Genomic DNA, 20,983 nt, shown 5'->3' on the forward strand with positions numbered 1-20,983 from the left:
TCTCCTGTGAAGGTGTAGCAGCAAAAACTTGGTATTTAATAGGAATTCATTAGCTCATATGGACCCACAACCAAAATAATTGCTTTCCATTGCCAAAGCTTTATTCTGTAAAGCAGGAAGAATTACAAGAGAAAAGAAAGACCTGTGAGTGTCCTATAGGATTGAAAAAGTTGAAAAGCCCAAACTATTCAAGAATTCAGACAACCGGTGGGTCTATTACTAGAAAAGTATTTGAAGCAAAATAATAATAATAATAATGAGACTACTTTATATGTGATTTTATAGAATAGAAATCTAATTTTAAAAGCATTGGATCTATTAAATTAGAACTGGCATGTTTAGACTGCTTTCATTACTTTGTCACTCTTCCCTATGTTTTCTGTGACATTTATACAAATGATTTTACACTTCATACAAATCATGCTAAGCACAAAGTAATGCAATGGCTAAATTTGTCACTTTTTTTCCTTGTATTTATCAAAAAATGTTCACAGGGAATATTCATATTCATTTTAACGAGAATTTTGAAATGCTATTCATTTTGATTACCTGTAAAAAAGTGATCTTACTTTTTAACATGGAGTTACTTTTTTCTTCTTCTTAATTATTTATATTATGTTTTTCTACAAAAGTATGATAAATTTTGTTAAGGATTTAAAAAAATTAAGCAAATGTTTTTTCTTAAATGTTTTTAAAAATGAGCAAATTTGCTTGTTTTTAAGCGTAAAACAAGGAAATGTTTTACTGTTTTTTAAGAGGACTCTGAGAAAAACCCCTAAGCTTGAAGTCAGGTGTTCTGGGATCAATTACTGCCTCTGCCCTTATGAATGGTGAGACCTTTTTGTGAGTGAAATGACCTCTCTGTGCCTCTGGATCCTAGACTGTAAAATCACAGCAGTAGTACCAATGTCAAGTTGTTGCTCATTGTCATGAGCAATAAACTGCATAACCTTTGGAAAGTGTTTTGTGACTAGCCAGCCATCAAACAAGTAAAAGTTACTCTTAAGGTGTCTTTATCTTTTCCTTAAGTGAACATGTTTTATAACATGTTTTATGGAGAGATCGCAGTGCTCTTGTGAGAGCAGACAGTCAAAGGAACAAGACGAAATGGTGTTTAGAATATTTTACCCAAGTTGGAAAAGTGGTATTTTCCTGTGGCCGAAGATGACATGGCAGAAGGGGAGAGCAGAGGGGACTGGTTGCCAGCATCCTGCAGCCCTCCGGTGGAATGGGAGCGCAGCCACTCCTTGCCCTCTTCTTGGTTGGCCTGCCGAGATGATGGGGTGTATCTGCAAAACAGCACAGCTAAGACACTGAAGCACATCTACAGGGGCAAGGCAATACCAGGACAAGGAAACAATTAAGAGGAGCTTACTATTCAGACTGAACAACATTCTCAAACAGATTGAATCTAATTATAATTGCTTAGTTCTTCCAGATGATCTGACACCATCTGTGTCAATCTGTGTGAATCTCACAGGGAAAAAAAAAAATAAAGGATTTTGAAAGGAAAATTATGCTTCTGTGAGATATGTAGTTGAAAATCATAAGCAATGAGCAGACAGCCATGTTAATTGAGCAGGACTCAAAAGCACAGTGCTTGGAAGGATGTGAAGAGGGTGAAAGCACAGACTAAATATGGTAGACAGTGCTAGGCCAGGAGCCAAGGGAATTGGAGTGATGGCCACAGAAAGGCATAGGAAATGGAACACAAATTGACAGATCTTTTTTGGAAAAAAAAAAAGGAAAACATTAAAAAATACCACATTTATTTGGTTAAAGTGGCACTTGACACCATGTCTAGATTTTTTCTAAAAAGATGAAAAAAATGGGCTCACTTTAGTAGAAAATAAATTTCTGAAACAAAATCTTGAAATGCAATAATTGCAAGCTGTTTCCTATTGTTAAGGGACTGTTGAGAAAAAGGATAACAGGGAAAGACCTACTTGGCCAGTGCTCATTTTCACCAGAGTAAGTAAATTCTTAACATCAAAGAACAGTTGATTCATTAAATTCATATGTGTTATACTTCTATTAGTTATTCATTTTATATCCTCTCCTCAGATTAAATCGTATAGTAAAGGAAGGCAATGGATTAAATTTTCATTTTAGTTTTTATGATGAACTGAATGATGACTTTGAGATTATGATGTTATTCTAGACTAATTTGTTATCTAAATGGACTAGCACTCCTGAAAAAACGAAATGAAAACTCTTGAGTTTTTACCAAAAGGATTCTTTAAAAATTCATACCTTAATTATAGTATTTGTCCTCTGATGATGAAAATATATTTTCTTTGATTCAAATTAGAGCATCCTTCAACCTTTCAACATTAACTGGCCACATCTGTAGACTATATGGGTTGAGGTTTTGCAAGCATATGCCTCCAAGATGCAAACATTAGGGAAGTTAATTTTATTTTAATTTATAGAAGTGAGTTCTGAAATCTACCAAAAATTGCTGCTGCCCAAATAATGACATTAGACTCGATTTAATTTACTTAGCCTTGACCTCTACTGGTATCTCTAAGCAGAGGCTTATCTCACCAACTCCTCAGGTCAGAGCAAACATTAGGATTAAAATTGATGCCATCCTCAATGGCAGATACCTCATTGCAAAGAAAGAAAGAAAGAGGGAGAGAGACAGCACACAAAGTTTATGTAACAATAGACAAAGGCAGCAATGGTGCTGAGAGAAATATCTACCTTAGTCCCTTTTTGGGTAGTGTATTTCTGTCAAGCTGCATGCTGTTAAAACAAAGAAAACCCCTAAGGACATAATGCAAACAAAACCTCCAAATTACACATCCAACAAAAACGATTCTTTAAACTTCACAAAATAAAATTTTCGTTCCACATATTTGATGCTTAACTTATTGGAAAAGGCCAACCAAAGGTGACCAGAGGTCTACTGTTGTAACATGTTCAGTGATAATTTAGTGACAGGATTATGAGTAGGTAGACTAAGTCATTTGTTGATATAATTCCCCTGTGGATTCTGTTTACCTACCACTATGATGGTTTTTGCTTCTGTGTGCAACTGACTAGACTTTCACTGTGATTTCAAATGCAGGAGAGTCACAGGTGGAAATCAGATAGATCTGCTCTCCCTAAGTTAAAGTGACAACTTCTAATGGGCAAAGGAGATATAAAATACCTTAATACTTAATTTTTGTATTCATATTATTTTTACTAAAAATAAAGGCAGATCTATCCATTTGTATAGAAGAGAAGAAAAATATAATAAATATCTGCTTGAAATGTAATGTTTCTGGAACCATTTATTTCAATATTTAATAGAATTAAACTATGCCATCTTTTGGAAATTCGAAGTTAGGTACTTAAAAGGCTCTAAGATTTATCAGGCTCTATTTTAAAGAATTCTCAACTGGCCATAGAAAGGGACGAAAGGATGTGTCTGGAGAAAATGAGAAATGGCCTCTCTAAAAATAGAAGAGGGTGTCAACAGCTAAGTGGGACAAGTCTGGGGATTTCTGTTACAATTTCTGGCATGTGAATAACCAAAGAATAAAATTAATTTGAATTTGAGGAATGATAGCTCTCTTCCAGTAGAACCTCCAATGATCAAAATAAATACACAGGATATGCAAAATGGGGATGATGTAACACAAATGCAAACACATGGATTTGAAAATTAATCACTCAAAATCAAAGCTAAAATGTTTTCTTCTATGTGCACTCCATTATTTAGCACTGCAGTAAAAAGCAACCAAAGACATTAAATGACTTTATTTTTTGGGAATGTGTACATAAGGTAATTACCCTGTTGTAGACACCAGTTCTAGTACACATTTTGACTACATAAGGTTTTTTCATTGTGTGCATAAGCAAACAAAAAGGAATCAGATTGAACAAATATGAAAAACCTATAAATATGAACTATAGTCGAGCTAAAGCATTAATATGGTCATGAACCATTTTAAAGGTCATCTTTTTCATGCGTGCAGATTTATTAAAGCTTAACATTGCAAAGGAGATTGAAAATAAGCACTGTTTGCCAAAATTATCAATTGTCTAAAGTGCATGTATTCATATCACACACAGAATTTAATGAAAGAAAAATAAAAAAAACATTTAAATTTGCCAATATAAATTTTTTAAAACTTTAGAAATATCTGTTTGAATCTGGATACGAATCGTTTTATAATGTAGACACTTCCCACACACCCTGAAAGGTCACAAGCTCCTATGCTTGCAAGAACCCAGCAGGCAGTGGCAACAATGAGGGAGAGGGGAGGATTTTAGCCAATAGTTTGAGGAGGTCAAGCCCAGTCTGTTCCAAGCCAACAGAAGCTCCGCAGGGCTACTTGAGCTGGTATTTCCAAACAAGTCAGCAATGTGTAAAGTTCATTACTACTTTAAATTATTTTTGAAGTTTGATTAGGTAAGAAAAAAAAAAGTTTGGTTAGATTGCAAAAAGCAAAACAAACTAAACAAAATAACTGGGAACTGGTTATGGCTCAGGGGCCACCCATGATTTGGAGCAGCTGGAGGGAAAATTGAATAATTTTTTGTGATTATTTATTATTTTATGACATTTTAATGAAAAAGGGATTTGAACCAAGCAAAAAGCTTTATGAAAAACGGTTGATTCAATAACATTATGATATGAATATATCAGTAAAATATTTTGAAATTGTAGATAGGTAAGTCCTGAACTTTTACACATCTCTATCATATCACTCTAATTATTCTGTTTGCAATATTTACACATTAGCACACTTTCTTTCAGGTGTGGCTCTTTGGTTTCCTTAGCATTCCCAACGTTCTGCTGGTTATTTAATTCTAATTAAGACTGGATCTCTCATAGGATCTTATTTTCTCTTCAATAGATCATAAACTTTCTTGAATGTACTTTTAAAGATTAGAATAAATTGCTATTACCTGCAATTTTGTTCCCAAGAAAAAGTATAACCTCTCATATCAAAAATTATTTCAAACCAGTAATATCTTGTGAGGAATTAATTAATATTTATATCATATATTATACCTAGGAAAGTTATTTTATTTTTCACACTTTACTATTCATCAATACATTGCACTAAGAATCAAGGGCAAAATATGAATTTATTTTAAATTAGCCTAAGGTTTATTTTAGAAAAATTGTTTATCTGGTTATTTTTAATACTGGAACACTCCCATTTGTAAAGCTGGTCTATTTCAAAAAACTGATCAACAACAAGAAGATTTGCTTAAAGAAAATATGTGACTACATATTTGCCAGTGTATTTGTAAATGAAAATGTATGTTGGCTTCTGCTAAAATACAGATAAAAGTAAAATATTAACATTACATTTGTATCTATAAAACTCAATTTATTCTCTGGTTTGATTTGAAGTTTACTTGGTTACAAACAGTTGTCTACTTTTCTGTTTTTTTGATATCTGACAGGCAAGAATTCTACCACTGAACCACCAATGCCTGATTTTTTAATATCTGAAGGCCAGAGAGATAAGTTGATGACTAAATGGTCAGCTTAATGTAGCCATATTGCTGATTTAAAAAATTAGTAATTTGGAAGGTGACTTGGGTTAATAAATAATGACCTATTTGCATGCGCTTATGAAATTGTTACTTGGCTTCCTCACATATCAGTATACAATCAAATATGCATTCGTTAAAACTAGAGGTTGTTAACAGATTTTCAATATAACTTGATTTACTTGTTACAAGTCTTAAAAACGACATACAAAAGTGTCCATTTACCTTAAAGTGTGGAAACTCAAATCCAAGATGCTGGAGGAAGCCTAATTTCTGAGCTAGAAACTTAAATGAAACAGTACTGGTTTTCATGTATACAGTTGATCTTTACATATGCTATCTATAATGACAAAACTAGAAAGGACACAGATGCAAATGGCTACAGTTTAGTCTCTATCCCCCTGTGTTTGTCTTGTGTCTCTTGGCCCAGTTTTTTGTTGATGAAGAAAAATGTTATTTTAAAATCAGCAGCCTACCATAGGAACTATCAAGCATAAATATTTAGAAAAAATTTAGAGAATATAAATAATTCTCTTAACAGGGGGATGTCTCATGGGCATGGCTGTCTGTGTCCATGAGGACACCAAGAGGTACAGTGGGGGGTGGGGGGGAGCCATGTTTTACATTTCACAAAGGCAAGAGAAATGGAAGAACAGTGGGAAATTTTAGGTTGAGGGACAACTAGTGCCATGTGCTAAGAGTCTACATAAGAGATTCAGTCAATGTTTTAAAAAATGAATCTGGAATTAAGGCTGGAAGTCTGGAAAAGAGGTGATGGGTCATCCTCAGTAACAGACTGAACAAAAGCTTAGGGAACCATATTGGGCATTTCCAGTGGCTGGTAGTGCTTTTATAAACAACACAACTAAGACGTGTGGCCAACAGCATTTTTAAAAGCTTTAGGTGTGTCAATAAGCAAGTAACATTAAGTTTATCTGGGAAAAGAGGCAATTCAGGACATTTTCCAGGGGGAAGGAGTTAGCTCCAAAATACCCGAGAAAGGATTTTTGGGGTGAGAGAATCTAAAGACATTTTGGTTAACAGTGACACTTTCTAGTAAGTATATTCAGTAAAGAATGCCTCTTTATGTTTCTCATTGTAAATTAAAAAAAAAAAAAGCCTGCTTAAACCAATGGAAAACACTTTATAAAATGATTTATTTTTCAAGAGGCCTATTAAAAATAATTACCGGTGTTATTAATTTTCTCTAAGAATTCATATCTGACAATTGGCTTTTTTTCCAACTCAACTAGGATTCCCCAGTGATCTTTTTGCTCTTTTCCCATACAAGCGCTAATAAAGCAAACTTAACATATTGCTCAGAGCATAATTGTAGAATCCATTTAAATACGGTCTTTAAAAATGCTCAAATTATCATAAGGAGCTACGTTGTCTTGGAGCTTAGGCCAAATCATTAACATGTCTTGAGAAGACATCATTTAATACATAAACATATGCTTCAAATTTCATTCAAATTGCCTGTTTGGTACATATGTAAGCATTCATATTAAGAAACTTAATTATACAATTACCCTATTCTTCATGGCTTTTTTTTTTCTTCTACAAACTTGGTAGTAAGAGCAAACAAAAGGCCCAACCTCCTTTATCTTCTATCCCTTTAATTTTATATTCCTTTGCAGAGTGGCATTCCCACTGACATCAAGGGAATTTGGCGGGGGAGGAGGGTAGGCACACTGTGGGGAGGAAGGAGGGGGAAGACTTCATCAATGTCTCTAGGAAAGCTCACCTTTCTGAGAGAGTAGATCTCACACTACCCGTTCTCATGAGCAGGCTCTGCACCTCGTGAGTGCCTGTGGTCAGTCCAGACAGGGAGCCATGATGGCTGAGGGGGAGGTCAATAGACTCAGAGCTCGTATGGAGGCTAGTCATGGACTGGTAACTTGGAGTGTCCTTGCTGCCAGCAGAGGAACTGCTCAGATTGGCAGCCCACACGAGACCACCTGAGGTGAAAGAGTGGACCGATGCTGGGCTGGAAGCCAATGAGTGGCTTAAGCTTATAACATCTGTAGTTAAGTCTGAGGGTTTATTGAAGAGAGGGCTGCTGCTGCCACTTAGCCCACCAGCACTGCCCATGCTGCCCGTACCAGACGACGGTGACTCCAGACTGCCTTGCCGCGCTAATGTGGTACTAGGACTGGGCATTACTGAGGAGGATTTCACACCCTCAGTATTAGGTGCAGAGGCAGATTTGCCACCTGCCTTGGCACCAAACAACCTAAAAGAAAAACAAATAACAACTTCAGTTGTTCCGAGACACTAATATCCACATTAAATATCTAGGGTTACAGTACACAGAGCCAAGTGTGCTTTGGCATATGAGCCGCCAAGCACTTCCTGTCTCTATGTTAATGAACTTTATAAGCTCGAACTTCTTAATCTCGTGCCAAAAAATCTCTCATATCACCATAAGTGTAAGTTGGTAATGGGCTGCCACCCAGGGGGTGGGGAGGAGAGGGGCAAAATAAAAGTAGATCAAACTGAAAATCCTTGGCTTTCACAGGTTAAGTGATCATGAGAATCTTTCGAGAAAATTAAAGAGTTTGAGCATACTTGCTGTTACCTATTTACAGAACCATTATAATGAAACAACTTCTACGCATTCGGTACATAACACTTAAATTTTTTTTCTTTTTTTTTTTTTTCATTGTAACAGTTTATTCAGAAACTAAAAGGAGTGCTTAAGGCAAAGTTTGGAGGTTATGTTACTTATCTGGTGGCCTGAGTGACGGCAGTCGGTTAGAAATATGATTGGACACTGTTGGCAACATGTTGGTTTGTGTGTATTTTCCTCAAGAGAGACCAGAGGTTTTATGTCAGTTGCCAGGACGATTCAAGTACATATTTATAATAGTGATTTGAAACATAGTTGGTGCTAACTTAGATGTTGGAGTTCAGTTCAGAAAACATTTTAGTTTTGTAAATGAAGCAGATGATATAATCGAATTTATGGAAATAAAGTGATATGAAGTAATGGCGTAATGATTACTAACTAATTAAGTTGTAATGAAATCTGTATTTCCTATAGTGAAATATTTTATGACGAATATGAGAAATTGTTTCATAGGTAATGGGCCACTGGAGGGCACTACTGGCTTTTATTTAAGCAACAGAAATAATTACTCCCACTATGAGTCATTATTCTTTCCAATGAGAATCAAAATTTCCAAAAGCCAGTTTTTCAGAATTAATATTTCTACTGAGGAATATAACATCTAGGTTTTCAAACAATCATGTATCTGAGATTGCTTCAAATGTAAATATTCCAAGACCCTTTATATTTCCCAGTTATCAAGGTTCTTGGTTTATTCATTGTAATAAAAACAAACATTTAAAATACTTAACATATAGTGGACTCTAAACCGTACTCTATCATTTCATAAACAAGAAAACAGAACCAGAGAGGTTTAACCATTTGTCTCAAGTCTTTAACGCTATTTATTTTCTTGCCACTTAAAATATATTAGTATTTAAAACAATCATAGTCCCCACATTCAGTACTAAAGATAGTCCCTATACAGAAACCAAGTTATACTGCTTATCGGAGTCCTATCTAAGAAAGCTGATGAAGCTACGAATCCTCGCCCACCCTAGAGTTTTTACCCTATATGAGACATCCAGCTGTTTTCAAATTCTGTCCATGATATCATACCTTGATTTTCATTAATAAGTTAAGATATGGTGCTACATCAATCTTTCCAATCTAATCTCTTACAAGGAAAATAATTTCATCTACATTCATGATCATTGACTCATTAAGAGCCAGTAAGATCATAAACACTGGAAACGAATACCAATAGTCATGAAGACCGATTTTATTTTATTTTTAATTGTGGAAAGGAGAGATGGAAATCTACGGAAATTTTACAAGCGATTATTTTATTATTACCCCTCGGTATTGCCATCTGTTTTTAAGTTTCTTATAAATGCTGTTTGTGTTGCTAATATCTGATGGATAGTGGGACTGAGAAGTTTGGCATTTTTCAAAATGAACACCATTTTTTCCCCTAGCTATTTATAAGATCAGCTCTTTAAAACTCACTGCACTCAGAAACTAAAAGAATCTAAGATATATGAACCTTAGAACATATATTTAGGATATACATATTAGGATATACATATATTTAGGATATACATGTATATCCTAAACGTGTGTGTGTGTGTGTGTGTGTGTGTGTGTGTGTGTGTGTGTGTGTGTATACACACACACATTTAGGATATAGGATTTAGGACACATGCGGATTATTTCTATTTATTAAACAGTTCCCGTGTATCCTACAGTATAGCATTTTCTATTTTCCCAGCGTCATTTTACACATTCTTACCTTCGAAACGTAGGTGAGGCAATGTCAGGATACTTGGATCCTGGCTGCCTGAGCCCTTGTGTCCCACAGGCACTGGCAGAGGTGGGGCTGGATTTGGGGGAACCTGACAAAGAAACACTCTCTGAATCTGAGACTGCTACTTTTTCCTTCTCCTTGTCTGTCTGGTTGACAGTGACGGGGCTCGAGCGCCCTGACCCAATCTTAGTGGGTTCTCTGAGTTTCGAGGTGGAGGCACCAGCCGACTTGCTGCTGACGTTGGAATCGATACTGCTGGTGCTGGACCTGTGGCCACCTCGGCCAGGGATGCCGCTGGTGCTGGATTTTGAAGGGCGAGGCAAACTGCGGTACTGGAGGGAGGTCTTGGAGCCCACGTGCAGCACACCATCATCCTGATTCTGGGAACCGTCCAGACTGGTTTTTCTCCCTGCATTTGACTTCCCACCAATGGCAGCAGACTTGGGAATTTTACCCAGGGTGGCCGACCCGCTTGTTATTGTTGCTCCACTGCTTGTGATCATAGTAGATGACCCTACTCCGCTTGGTTTCTTAAATCCAAAAGAGCTGGGAGCAGCTGATCTTCCAATGCCCGATGGGGGCTTTTTCCCCTCATCTCCGCTGCTTTTTCCTGCATCTGAAGGAGACCTCTGTAGAGAGGACCCTTTTAGGGGAGTTTTGCCTTTCTCTGAAGCTTTGGCATCATCCGTTTTCCCTAATTAATGAGAAATACACAAATATACATGCCTGTGCATTTTGATGAACACAGTAATCTTTCTGTAAACGATGTGTAAAAATGTGAATACATCTTAAATTACTTCAGTTCCTATCTAGTTATTTAGATTTCAACAGGTATGAGCTTTAACATATTGAGAGGATTGCCTACAAAGCTATAAAAATATGGCTCTTGGAGGAAATGTGACAAGTGATGAAGGAGATAAAACGAAAACACATATTTTTGCAGTTTGTTATTGTCTTATATCTCACAACTCTCTTACTTTATCAGGATAGCACTTAATCTTATCAAGCTAAAGTGCTAGAAAAAGAATTCATTTGAATATCTGGAAGATGCTTCTACTTAGAGTCCTCTGGTATAACAATACCTCCCGTGGCACTATTTAAAATTAGGCACCATTTTAAAAATACGGGAAAAAATCTTAAAAAAAAAAAAGAGATAGTACAATTTGGCAGAAGTCTTTCACTCTCTTCTTTCATAAAGTATAATTCACAAATGGTGTTTAAAATCTCCAGCATTCCAACCCATCACATTAGTGTGATTGCTCTGGCCTCTCAGGGGTGGTAGTGAAATTTAGTGGCACACTTAACATAAACAGTCCAAACTTTCATAAGGAAGGCAGAAGGAAAGCAATCTTATTTTTATTAAGCCGATTTCTTTTATTTCTGCATGAACAGAAATGACTATGGCAGAATAGAGACACTCAATAGCCCCAAATTATAATGGTGCTCTCTCAAGAACGCCTAGATTGTTATATTCATGTGGACTTATATGGTAAAGTATGTGAAATTTACATGGAAAAGAGTAACTATACAGAGAAGAATACGATTTAATTAAAAATAAAGCTCGTATTAATGTGAACAAAGATGGAATGGAAACCGTAAATTAAAACATTTTTGCATAACAGCTGTGAAGTGACAAGCCTACCCGGGGTCTTGAGTGCACTCGTTCCAGCTTTCTGCCTAGATGAGGCTCCTCCTTGGGCAGACATGCCCCTTCTCCAGGAACCTGTCTGGGAGATGGACAGGGAGGCTTTCTGTCCTGTCTTCTCGGGGTCTTCAGGAAGTCCTGAGGAAACACCTTTCCACTTGCCAGCGCCATCCCCATGGCTGTCTAAGTCCTCCTCTGGTTTTTTCAGCTCCTCGGTAGTATCCCATGTCTCATCTGTCGTAGAACGTTTCTCTGAATCTGTCTTCAGCTATGAAGAAAATATTACAAAGAAATTTTGGGCACAAAAATCTATAAAGTGTGAATAGGCCCTGGAATGTACCTTCAGATAACTGGTTGAAAAAAAAAAAAAAAGCAGCACTGATTTTTATTTCAAAAGAATTTCAACGACTCCTATTTTTATCTATGTCTTCATTTAAGTTTCATTAATTTTGGCCACATAATTCTCACTTGCACATATTAGAGAATGTGAGAATAAATATGTGCAGAAAACCCCAAATTAAATGCTCCAGAGAGGAAGGAATTTTCTATGTCAAATTTAACAAGGGGAAGGAGGAAAGATAAAGCTTAATTATCTAATATCCACTCTTGATTTACCATTCTCAAGAGATGTAGTGATTTATTTCAGAGATCAATATAAAATTAATCAAGAACTATCTAAAAATGAGGCTATTAAAATAATATTTAGGGTTAAAAATATCAGTGTTATAAAAAGAGATATGGTACAGTAAGTCTTTCTGGGTTGGCCTGCAATCAATAGGAAAAAAATACATAAACACATGCTGCTTCTGTTTATACAATTATATCAGATTCAAAGGTCATGCTGTATTTTAATCTCAGATGAAAGAGTTTGGGGAGTAAACCTGGGAGAAACACTGGAGAAAGAAGGCAGGCAATTCTCACCTGTGTGTTCTTCCTGGAGGGGACTGTGATGTTGGAGTAAGAGCTGACCGAGGATGTGGTATTCAAGTCGTCCGTGCTGATATTATCAAGGGTGTCACTGAGACCACTGCTCACAGAGCTGCTGTCATCCCAGCTAAAGGCAAGACACACAGCAGCAGTGAACTACACACAAGAGGCACGAGGCAAGTCACCTATATTTCCATATAACATTTATCATGTATCAGGAAGATAATCCTCACTTTTTTAATCTCATGATGAAAAATTATTGACTTTCCATTTTAGGAGAATCACATTAAAAAAGAAATTGAAAGCAGGCCTGAGGATAACCTTATCTGATATTTGCAAAGAATCGCTGTTTAGTGCAGATCCAGGCTCCAGGGGAGTATCTATAGAATGAATGAAAACACTAAAACAAATACGGCATGGTATCAGGAAAGAATAAAACCACCAATGATTTCCCCCCCTGGAAAAAGCAACATAGCACGTAAGAATTCAGTTTTTGTTCTAAAAGTTTAAAAAACAAAACAAAACGAACACACACACACACACACCCCGAACAACTGTGCTTCAGTTAGGAATCAGTAAGTCATTCCACATTCTTTCTCCTATCATAGCAACTACTAAGGATTCACCAACTCTTGAACTTTGAGTTTCATTTCTATCATATCATCACTCCTGCCATACCTCATAGTTTCTGGCCTGGAATCAATAAACAATAACCTCTTATTTGGCCTTCCTGCCTGTGGTCTTTCTCAATACAACTTCATTGCTAAATTTGGGTCAATGATCAAAATGATCCCCAAAATTCACATCTGGCCCTGTCACTTCCCTTCTTCAGAGACTTTTCTTTACCAAAGCCATAGATTCCAAAATAGAATGCACCCGCCTCAAAGGATGAACAAGGCAATCCACGGGGACATAAAAAATATGTGAAATTCTGAATATATTTGTTTTTAATCTAAAGAAGAAAAAATAAAATAGGCTATATTAATATTCATATGCAGGCTAATGTGTGCACTTTCATCGAGTCAATGTGTCAGATGATGTGGAAGTAACGCAGGGTAACTTGAATGAGAATGGCAACTCCACAGTTCAAAGGGGTGGGACCCATTTCCCTCATTTACTGGCTGGTTCTCAGTCTATTGTGCTCTCCTGCTGCTTACCTGTGCTCTGTTAAACAAATTCACACACATGGGATACATATATTAGATACAGACAAAAGTTAAGTTTCATAAAATGGATAAGTGCCTTTAAAAACAATCTATACATTAGGAGAATATCTGTAATGAAAGCATAAGCAAACCACAGAGGAACAGTGGTGAACTGATAGTTTTCCTTCTCTGGTATATGTGTTTCATGAGTTGTGTCATAAATTCAAAATAGCAGTGATATGTTGAGATCACACATGAAGCCAATAAGAAATGCAACTATCAAGAAGAAAATAAAATTTGAATTTATAGCAAACAGTGTTAATGATGATCCCTCCCTAGCTGTATATTTTGTTTGTGATATTAGCTCCTGATAGCATAATCCAATGAAAAATCGGCAGAAGACATGAAAAGGCATTTCTCCAAAGAAGACATGCAGATGGCTAACAGACACATAAAAAGATGCTCATCCTCACTTATCATCAGGGAAATGCAAATCAAAACTACAATGACATATTACCTCATACCTGTTAGAATGGCTAAAATCAACAACACAAGATTCAACAAATGTTTGCAAGGATATGGAGAAAAAGGAACCCTCGTGCTCTGTTGGTAGGAATGAAAACTGGTGCAGCCACTGTGGAAACAGTATGGAGGTTCCTTAAAGACTTAAACATAGAACTAGCCTACATCAAGCAAAATAAGTCACAGAAACACAAGTACTGCATGATTTCACTCATATGTGGACTTTAAGAGACAAGACAAGTGAACAAGGGGGGAAAAGAGAGGGAGAGTAGAGAGAGACAAACCAAGAAACAGACTTTTAACTATAGAGAGCAAACTGATAGTAATGGGAGGGTAGGAGGATAGAGGGATGCATGAAACAGGTGATGGGAAGTAACGAGGGCACTTTTGATGAGCACCAGGTGATGTATGGAAGTGTTGTATCATGTATTCTACACCTGAAACTAATGTAACACTGTATATTAATGGAAATTAAAATAAAAACTTCAAAAAACTTGATTTTCCTCAAATTTTAAAAGTATAGTGTTATTTCTCTCTTCTCCTCTGGATTCCAGAATCTTCCTCCTAATACTGGAATTGCATTTACAAAGGTCAATAAATCCATGAATTGAGTGCTTACTATGTGTCCTATTCTTCCAATTACTTTGTATTATATAATCTTCAAATAAATCTATGAGACAGGCATTGTAAAGATTAAGGTAGGGGGTGCCTGGGTGGCTCAATCAGTTAAGCATCTGTCTTTGGCTCAGGTCACGATCCTGGGACCGAGTCGCTCATCGGGTGGGACCCTGCTTCTCCCTCTGCTTGCTGTTCCCCCTGCTTGTGTGCACTCTCTCTCTCTCTGACAAATAAAATCTTAAAAGAGAAAGAAAGAAAGAAAGAAAGAAAGAAAGAAAGAAAGAAAGAAAGAAAGAAAGGGAGGGAGGGAGGGGGAGAGGGAGGAAGGAAAGAAGGAAAGAAAGAAGGAAGGAAGGAAGGGAGGGAGGCGGTTTCAGGTAGGTTAAATGACATGCCTAAGAGCACATATTGGACCTGGGATTTAACCAGGAATTATGTTCCATGGTTTGATTAGCATTATGCTCCCTTGCCTCCTAGCTTTTCACCCCTTCTCTCTTGAAATATATCAATGATGAGTCTTCAAGGTCTTTGCAATGTTCACAGAATCCTCCAAAAGTAAAGGTACTTTTTCCTCTTCTTTGGGATTCCTTTGAATTCTTCAATATTTAGAAATTTATCTTAACTCACCTTTTACATTCTTTCTTGGCAATTACCTAGTCTTCCATAACTTCAATATCACCTCTATGATTTTGACAGTTAGATTCACATCTTTAACCAGATTTGTTCCTGACTACCAAATAAGCATTTCCAGCCAACTACTGGACAGTGTGTCTAAGATGTCTTGTCAACATCTCAAAATCACTCTGCCTAGATTACATCATTTCTCCCTAAAAATTATTCTCCCTTTCAGTTACTGACATTACCTATTAATCTTTCTGTCATAAAATCTAAGTGTTTTTTCCTCTCTTGCTGGCTTTATTCTTAGTTATCACTAATCCTTGAAAAATCCTTCTCCGCTACAGGTAACACGGCCACCCTTTTCCATATATGCACTGCCTCTGCTTGTCCTTCCTTCCATAAAAGTTATTAGTAAGTATCCACTCCGTTTCATTAGGCAATGAATAAATTATAACCCCTCTCCTTGAAAAACTCAGTGTTTATTGTTGAAGACAAAGATTTAAATAAATGATGACAATAAACATGGTAAGCTGTTGTAATTAGAGGTGAGTGTAAAATGTATGGCATGGCAAAGCTTCTATCATCTATTTCAAGAGTTGAAGAATTATTTCTCAATATGAATATTGTGGAGTGATATGATAATCTATGTTAATCACTATATTATAGCATCTATCACCTGATATATCCATTTTTTGTGCCTTTCTATATTCTTGATCATAATCTGGTTACCCAAAGTCAGGATTGTATTTGATTTATCTTTATAATCCTAGTACATTCCATATTGTCTACTGCTGAAGAGATGGCTAGTAGCTGTTTGTTAAATGAATGAAATGATTTTACTTTTGAAAATGCTGCTTCTATCCAGTAATGTTAAGTTAGAACAAATCCCATAATAAATGTAGATTTTGAGAAAATTTTGTTCAACATATTTCTTTGCTAAACAAACTTAAAGGGACAAATTTTGATTGATGACAACATTATCTTCCTAATCTATCCTGTGATTTTGACTTTCATCTTTGATTTTTGTGGATACCAGAATTCTCCCTGGCTAGTATGCAATTAATCTTGTTTATTATGGCACACTTAATTAAGTTGAAAAAGCTTCATAAAAATAGGGTTTTTTTTACTGAAAAAAATGATAATTTACTCACATAATTAGCTCTGAGGTCTCAAGCCTCATCAATATATTTTCTCCATCCTTTCATTTTTAATTTCATTAAGATGTGCTAAGAATTCTTGATGATATTCTTTATAAAAGGGCAACTCTCCTTCTCTTTCAAGTTACAGATCTGTTACTCTCCTAAATTTTTCTCAACAATCTAGGACAGCTCAATACATGACAAATCTGTGGATCTTATCTGCATAGATTGCATTTACACATTGGATTGTTCCCAGTTTTTAAATACTATGAATAAAACTGTTAAGAACATTCTCCTATATTCTACTTGTGTGACATTTTAGAACAGGCAAGATGACAGATATGTGGGATGACCAGTGACTGCCAGTGGTCAGAAGTAGGTGAAGATTCATGGTGGCCATACATGGCTTGAGGCATATGTCAAAACTCAGAACTATAGGGAAAAAATTATTACTCCGTTAAAAGCCAAAAATGTGGGGCGCCTGGGTGGCTTGGTGGGTTAAAGCCTCTGCCTTTGGCTCAGGTCATGATCCCAGGGTCCTGGGATCGAGCCCCACATCGGGCTCTCTGCTCTGCAGGGAACCTGCTTCCTCCTCTCTCTCTGCCTGCCTCTCTGCCTAGTTGTGATTTCTCTCTGTCAGATAAATAAAATATTAAAAAAAAAAAAAGCCAAAAATGTAGCCAGTTAGCCTGTTGGCTAATTACAATTTAGATATACACTAGGTTACTAACTATTCCAAGAATAGAATGATTTTTTTTTTTTTTTTTGGCATGTCTTTTAAGACTATGTATTTAAATGTCCAATAGCTCAATGGGGCTATGGATCTATTTTATTTATCTGGTCATGCATTTGTAGCTCTGACCCCCATATGTACCTCTGGATTCAAGCAGAAGTAGACCTGCTTGAAAACAGATGTATTATATGTTCAAAGCCTCCTTTTTCTTCCTTTTTATAATGAAGAATTTTGAAATATTAATTAAATTATTATTACTATTGTTATTATTATTATTCTTAGAGAGAGAGAGAGAGCAGGAGAAAGGGAAAGAGAATCTTAAGCAAATTCCATGCCCAGCACAGAGCCCAACACGGGTCTCAGTCTCATAACCCTGAGATCCTGACCTGAGCCAAAATCAAGAGTCAAATGCCCAACCAACTGAGCCGCCCAGGTGCCCCTAACTAAAGAACAGGTAAAATAAGTTTGCAGATTTAAAACCAATTCTGGAGGAAAAGGCTATTCTTCAACACAGTCATATTTTTCGTGTAGTAGCAATTCATACAGCAGGTACTCAGCCAGGCTCTACAATAGTTCATATTGCCTGGTCAACTGTCCTACTTCTACATGAACAAGTAAAACAGATTTTCTTTCAATAAATAATTCCAATACTTCAGGCATCTAATAGTAATCTCAATCTCAATTTGATAGCTCAGTAAATACTCCATTAATTATATAAATGAACACGCATATTACTACTGATTCCTCTAGAAATACTGTGTTCTAACCCTAATGCAATTCCAATTATGAGAATGTTGTGTAGAAAGTTCTGGATACAGTCATTCTTTCTAAGGGAAAAGTAGACAACATTTGTATAACAAAATGAAAGCATCACTTAAAAAAAAATACCTTATTCCAGGATAGCTTTGTTTTGTATTTCCATTATTTATGGCACTTTAATACACAAAAGGAGAGACAGACACTTTTGAAAAATATATATATTTAGACACCATGACATCTGCAATAATAATTTAAAAATACGAAGAATCAGGGGTCTCTCTAGGCTTTGTGCTTTGGCACCACTATGTTAAACCAATTAATTTCTTCTCAAAACTAAATAAACACAAAGCCACTTAGACTTATGCCATATCTTCTTTCTTTCTTTCTTTCTTTCTTTATCAGCAAACACAATGCACTACCTGTCAAGTTTGAGCATTGCAACCACTGAAGTGTAAATTCTGTATTACTTCAGGGTCATTGACAGAAAATAATGTAGTGTATTTCAACAAAGATTTATTCAGCATTTCCCTGGAAAAATATTTCATTATCAAGAAAAAAAGACTTCTGAATTGGAAAAACCAAGTACATAACAACATGAACATGCTAAAAATAATTTTATAATTTTATGTTAAAAATATTCTTTTGGGGAGCCTCGGTGGCTCAGTTAGTTAGCAATCCAACCCTTGATTTTGGCTCAGGTCATGAGGAATATATATATATTCTCCTCAAATTATAAAATGTAAATGGTTTTTAATTGCAGGATTTTTTTTTTAAGTTTTAGTTTTAGCTTCTAACTTCCAAAAGTGTCTTTTTTCCCTTTTTTTTTTTTTTTAAAGATTTCATTCATTTACTTGTCAGAGATAGAGAGCACAAGCAGGGGAAGAGCAGGCAGAGGGAGAAGCAGGCTCTCCATCAAGCAAGGAGCCCAGTGTGGGACTTGACCCTAAGACTCTGGGACCATAACCTGAGCCACCCAGGTGTCTCACCTTCAAAGGTGTTTCATCCTGCCAATGTTCATTAATTATGCAAAATAGTAGAGTTTAGGAGTAGGTTTAGAATCCAGTTGAAATGTCCTTTTCTCTATGAATCCTCTCATGAAATCCAAGGAAACTAATTCTTCCACATCTGTGTTTTACTCTAGCTTGCTTCCACTGTACTGCAGTTTATCTGCTCACAAAGCTATTTTAGCCACAGGATTATGGTTGAGGGCAAGGAGAGTGGCTTGTTTCTTGGAATCTCTGTACCCAGGTTGGCATCTGGCCCATGACAGGTTCTGTACATGTGCAAAATAAATCAATAAATGATCTAGTCTCACATAGTAACAATCTATAGCCTTCATCTGATTCATTCACTCATCCTAACCCTTCAGTGGGCAAATAATTTTGAATTGTGGCAAAAAGAAAAAAAAATCAAAGGGAAAAAGTGAGGGAGAAACCAGTGAGAGGGACCTGCTAAGTGTGAGTGAAGAAAGAACCACCTCCTTGAAGAGGTAATTTTAAATAAGCATTATGTAAACAAGCGAAGGGTGAAGAAAGGCCATCTGTGAAAGTGGTGGAGGAGAGAGCATTGAAGAAAGAGGAGACAAGTGTAAAGACCCAGAAACAGCAAGGTACAGCAGACAAGGGCAAGTGGGGAAGTTCTGAGATTGCAAAAGTAGGCAGGGCTAGCCCCTGAGGGATTTTACAGACAATGTGGAGAAATTCAACCTCCTTAGAGGCAAAATAAGATGGGATTGGGAGGGAGACAAACCATAAATGACTCTTAATCTCACAAAACAAACTGGGGGTTGCTGGGGGGAGGTGGGATTGGGAGAGGGGGAGCGGGCTATGGACATTGGGGAGGGGAGGCGAACCATAAGAGACTATGGACTCTGAAAAACAACCTGAGGGTTTTGAAGGGTCAGGGGTGGGAGGTTGGGGGAACAGGTGGTGGGTGATGGGGAGGGCACGTTTTGCATGGAGCACTGGGTGTTGTGCAAAAAGAATGAATACTGTTACGCTGAAAAAATTAATAAAAAGGGAAAAAAAAAACATCAAATAGATTTAAGCAGTTAAATGACATGAGGATATATATTTTAACAAGTGTTTTAGTAATATGAATATACTGGAGGTAAGGAAGAGTGGAAGCAAGAAACTCAACAAGGAGGCTATTGTGACCTTCTTGTTTCTGCCCCGGGGAAACACTTAAAAGAAGGCACTCTCAAGATATATTTGGAGGTAAAAATGGTAGAATTTGTTCTTGGTTGGTGTGACATCATAATAAATATATATTTGGTTTCTTTCTTGGATTCCTGATATAGAGCTCCTAAACTTTTGTAATTTCTTGAGTGATAAGGGTACCAGGATCATCTTTTGTTCTATATTTGGTCTTCAACCCCAGTACCTAACATAGGGTTCCTGAGCCTCTTGGATTTCCTGAGTAATAGAAGTATCTAATGAGGGAACCCTTGGTTGGCTCTAGATAGCCCACTGATTTTTTTTTTACCCCAATTCATAATCATTTGCACATTTAGGTGTAGAATGAGTGGATGAATTACAGTTCAGGCCTTACTTTGTGACTATGTAAGACAAGATCATTTATCGACTTATCCCACACCTCTATCCTCTGGGATGGGAGAGAGGCAGAATATTCAGTTAATAAAGTATTGTGCCTATGTGATGAAGCTTCCATAAAAATTCATAAGTTACAAGTTTGGGAGAGTTTCCAAGATGGTGAATACATGGAGGTGTTGGGAGCCTGGTGCGCCAGGAGAGGGCATGGAAGTTCTATACTCCTTCTCTAATTTTTGCCCTATGTACCTCCGCTATTGGCTGATCAGATGATGTTCAGTATCTTTTGTCATATTCTTTATAACAAACCAATAAATATAAATAGCTGCTACCCTGAGTTTTGTGAGGCATCCTAGCAAATTACTAAATGTGGAGGGACTCGTGGGAACCCCCATTGTAGCCAGTAAGTCAAAAATATAGGAAGCTTGGACTTGTGATTGGTATCTGAAGTGGGGGAAGTCTTTTGGG

At 36.6% G+C, this 20,983-nt stretch overlaps 1 protein-coding gene across 3 annotated transcripts in view; it reads right to left on the reverse strand.

Moving 5' to 3' along the window:
• NAV3 (neuron navigator 3) overlaps nucleotides 1–20,983 on the reverse strand; it is a 621,657-nt gene that overhangs the window by 84,051 nt on the left and 516,623 nt on the right. For all 3 annotated transcript variants that reach the window (XM_046013459.1, XM_046013458.1, XM_046013457.1), the window contains exons 13-18: nucleotides 12,427–12,559; nucleotides 11,503–11,773; nucleotides 9,846–10,554; nucleotides 7,250–7,738; nucleotides 2,707–2,748; nucleotides 1,129–1,289 (exon numbers count right to left, since the gene is read on the reverse strand). In XM_046013459.1, coding sequence (XP_045869415.1) covers nucleotides 1,129–1,289; nucleotides 2,707–2,748; nucleotides 7,250–7,738; nucleotides 9,846–10,554; nucleotides 11,503–11,773; nucleotides 12,427–12,559 — 1,805 coding nt within the window. The remainder of the gene's footprint in view (nucleotides 1–1,128; nucleotides 1,290–2,706; nucleotides 2,749–7,249; nucleotides 7,739–9,845; nucleotides 10,555–11,502; nucleotides 11,774–12,426; nucleotides 12,560–20,983) is intronic.

This window comes from Meles meles, chromosome 7 (genome assembly GCF_922984935.1).
Source record: "Meles meles chromosome 7, mMelMel3.1 paternal haplotype, whole genome shotgun sequence".
Classification (NCBI taxonomy): Eukaryota; Metazoa; Chordata; class Mammalia; order Carnivora; family Mustelidae; genus Meles; species Meles meles.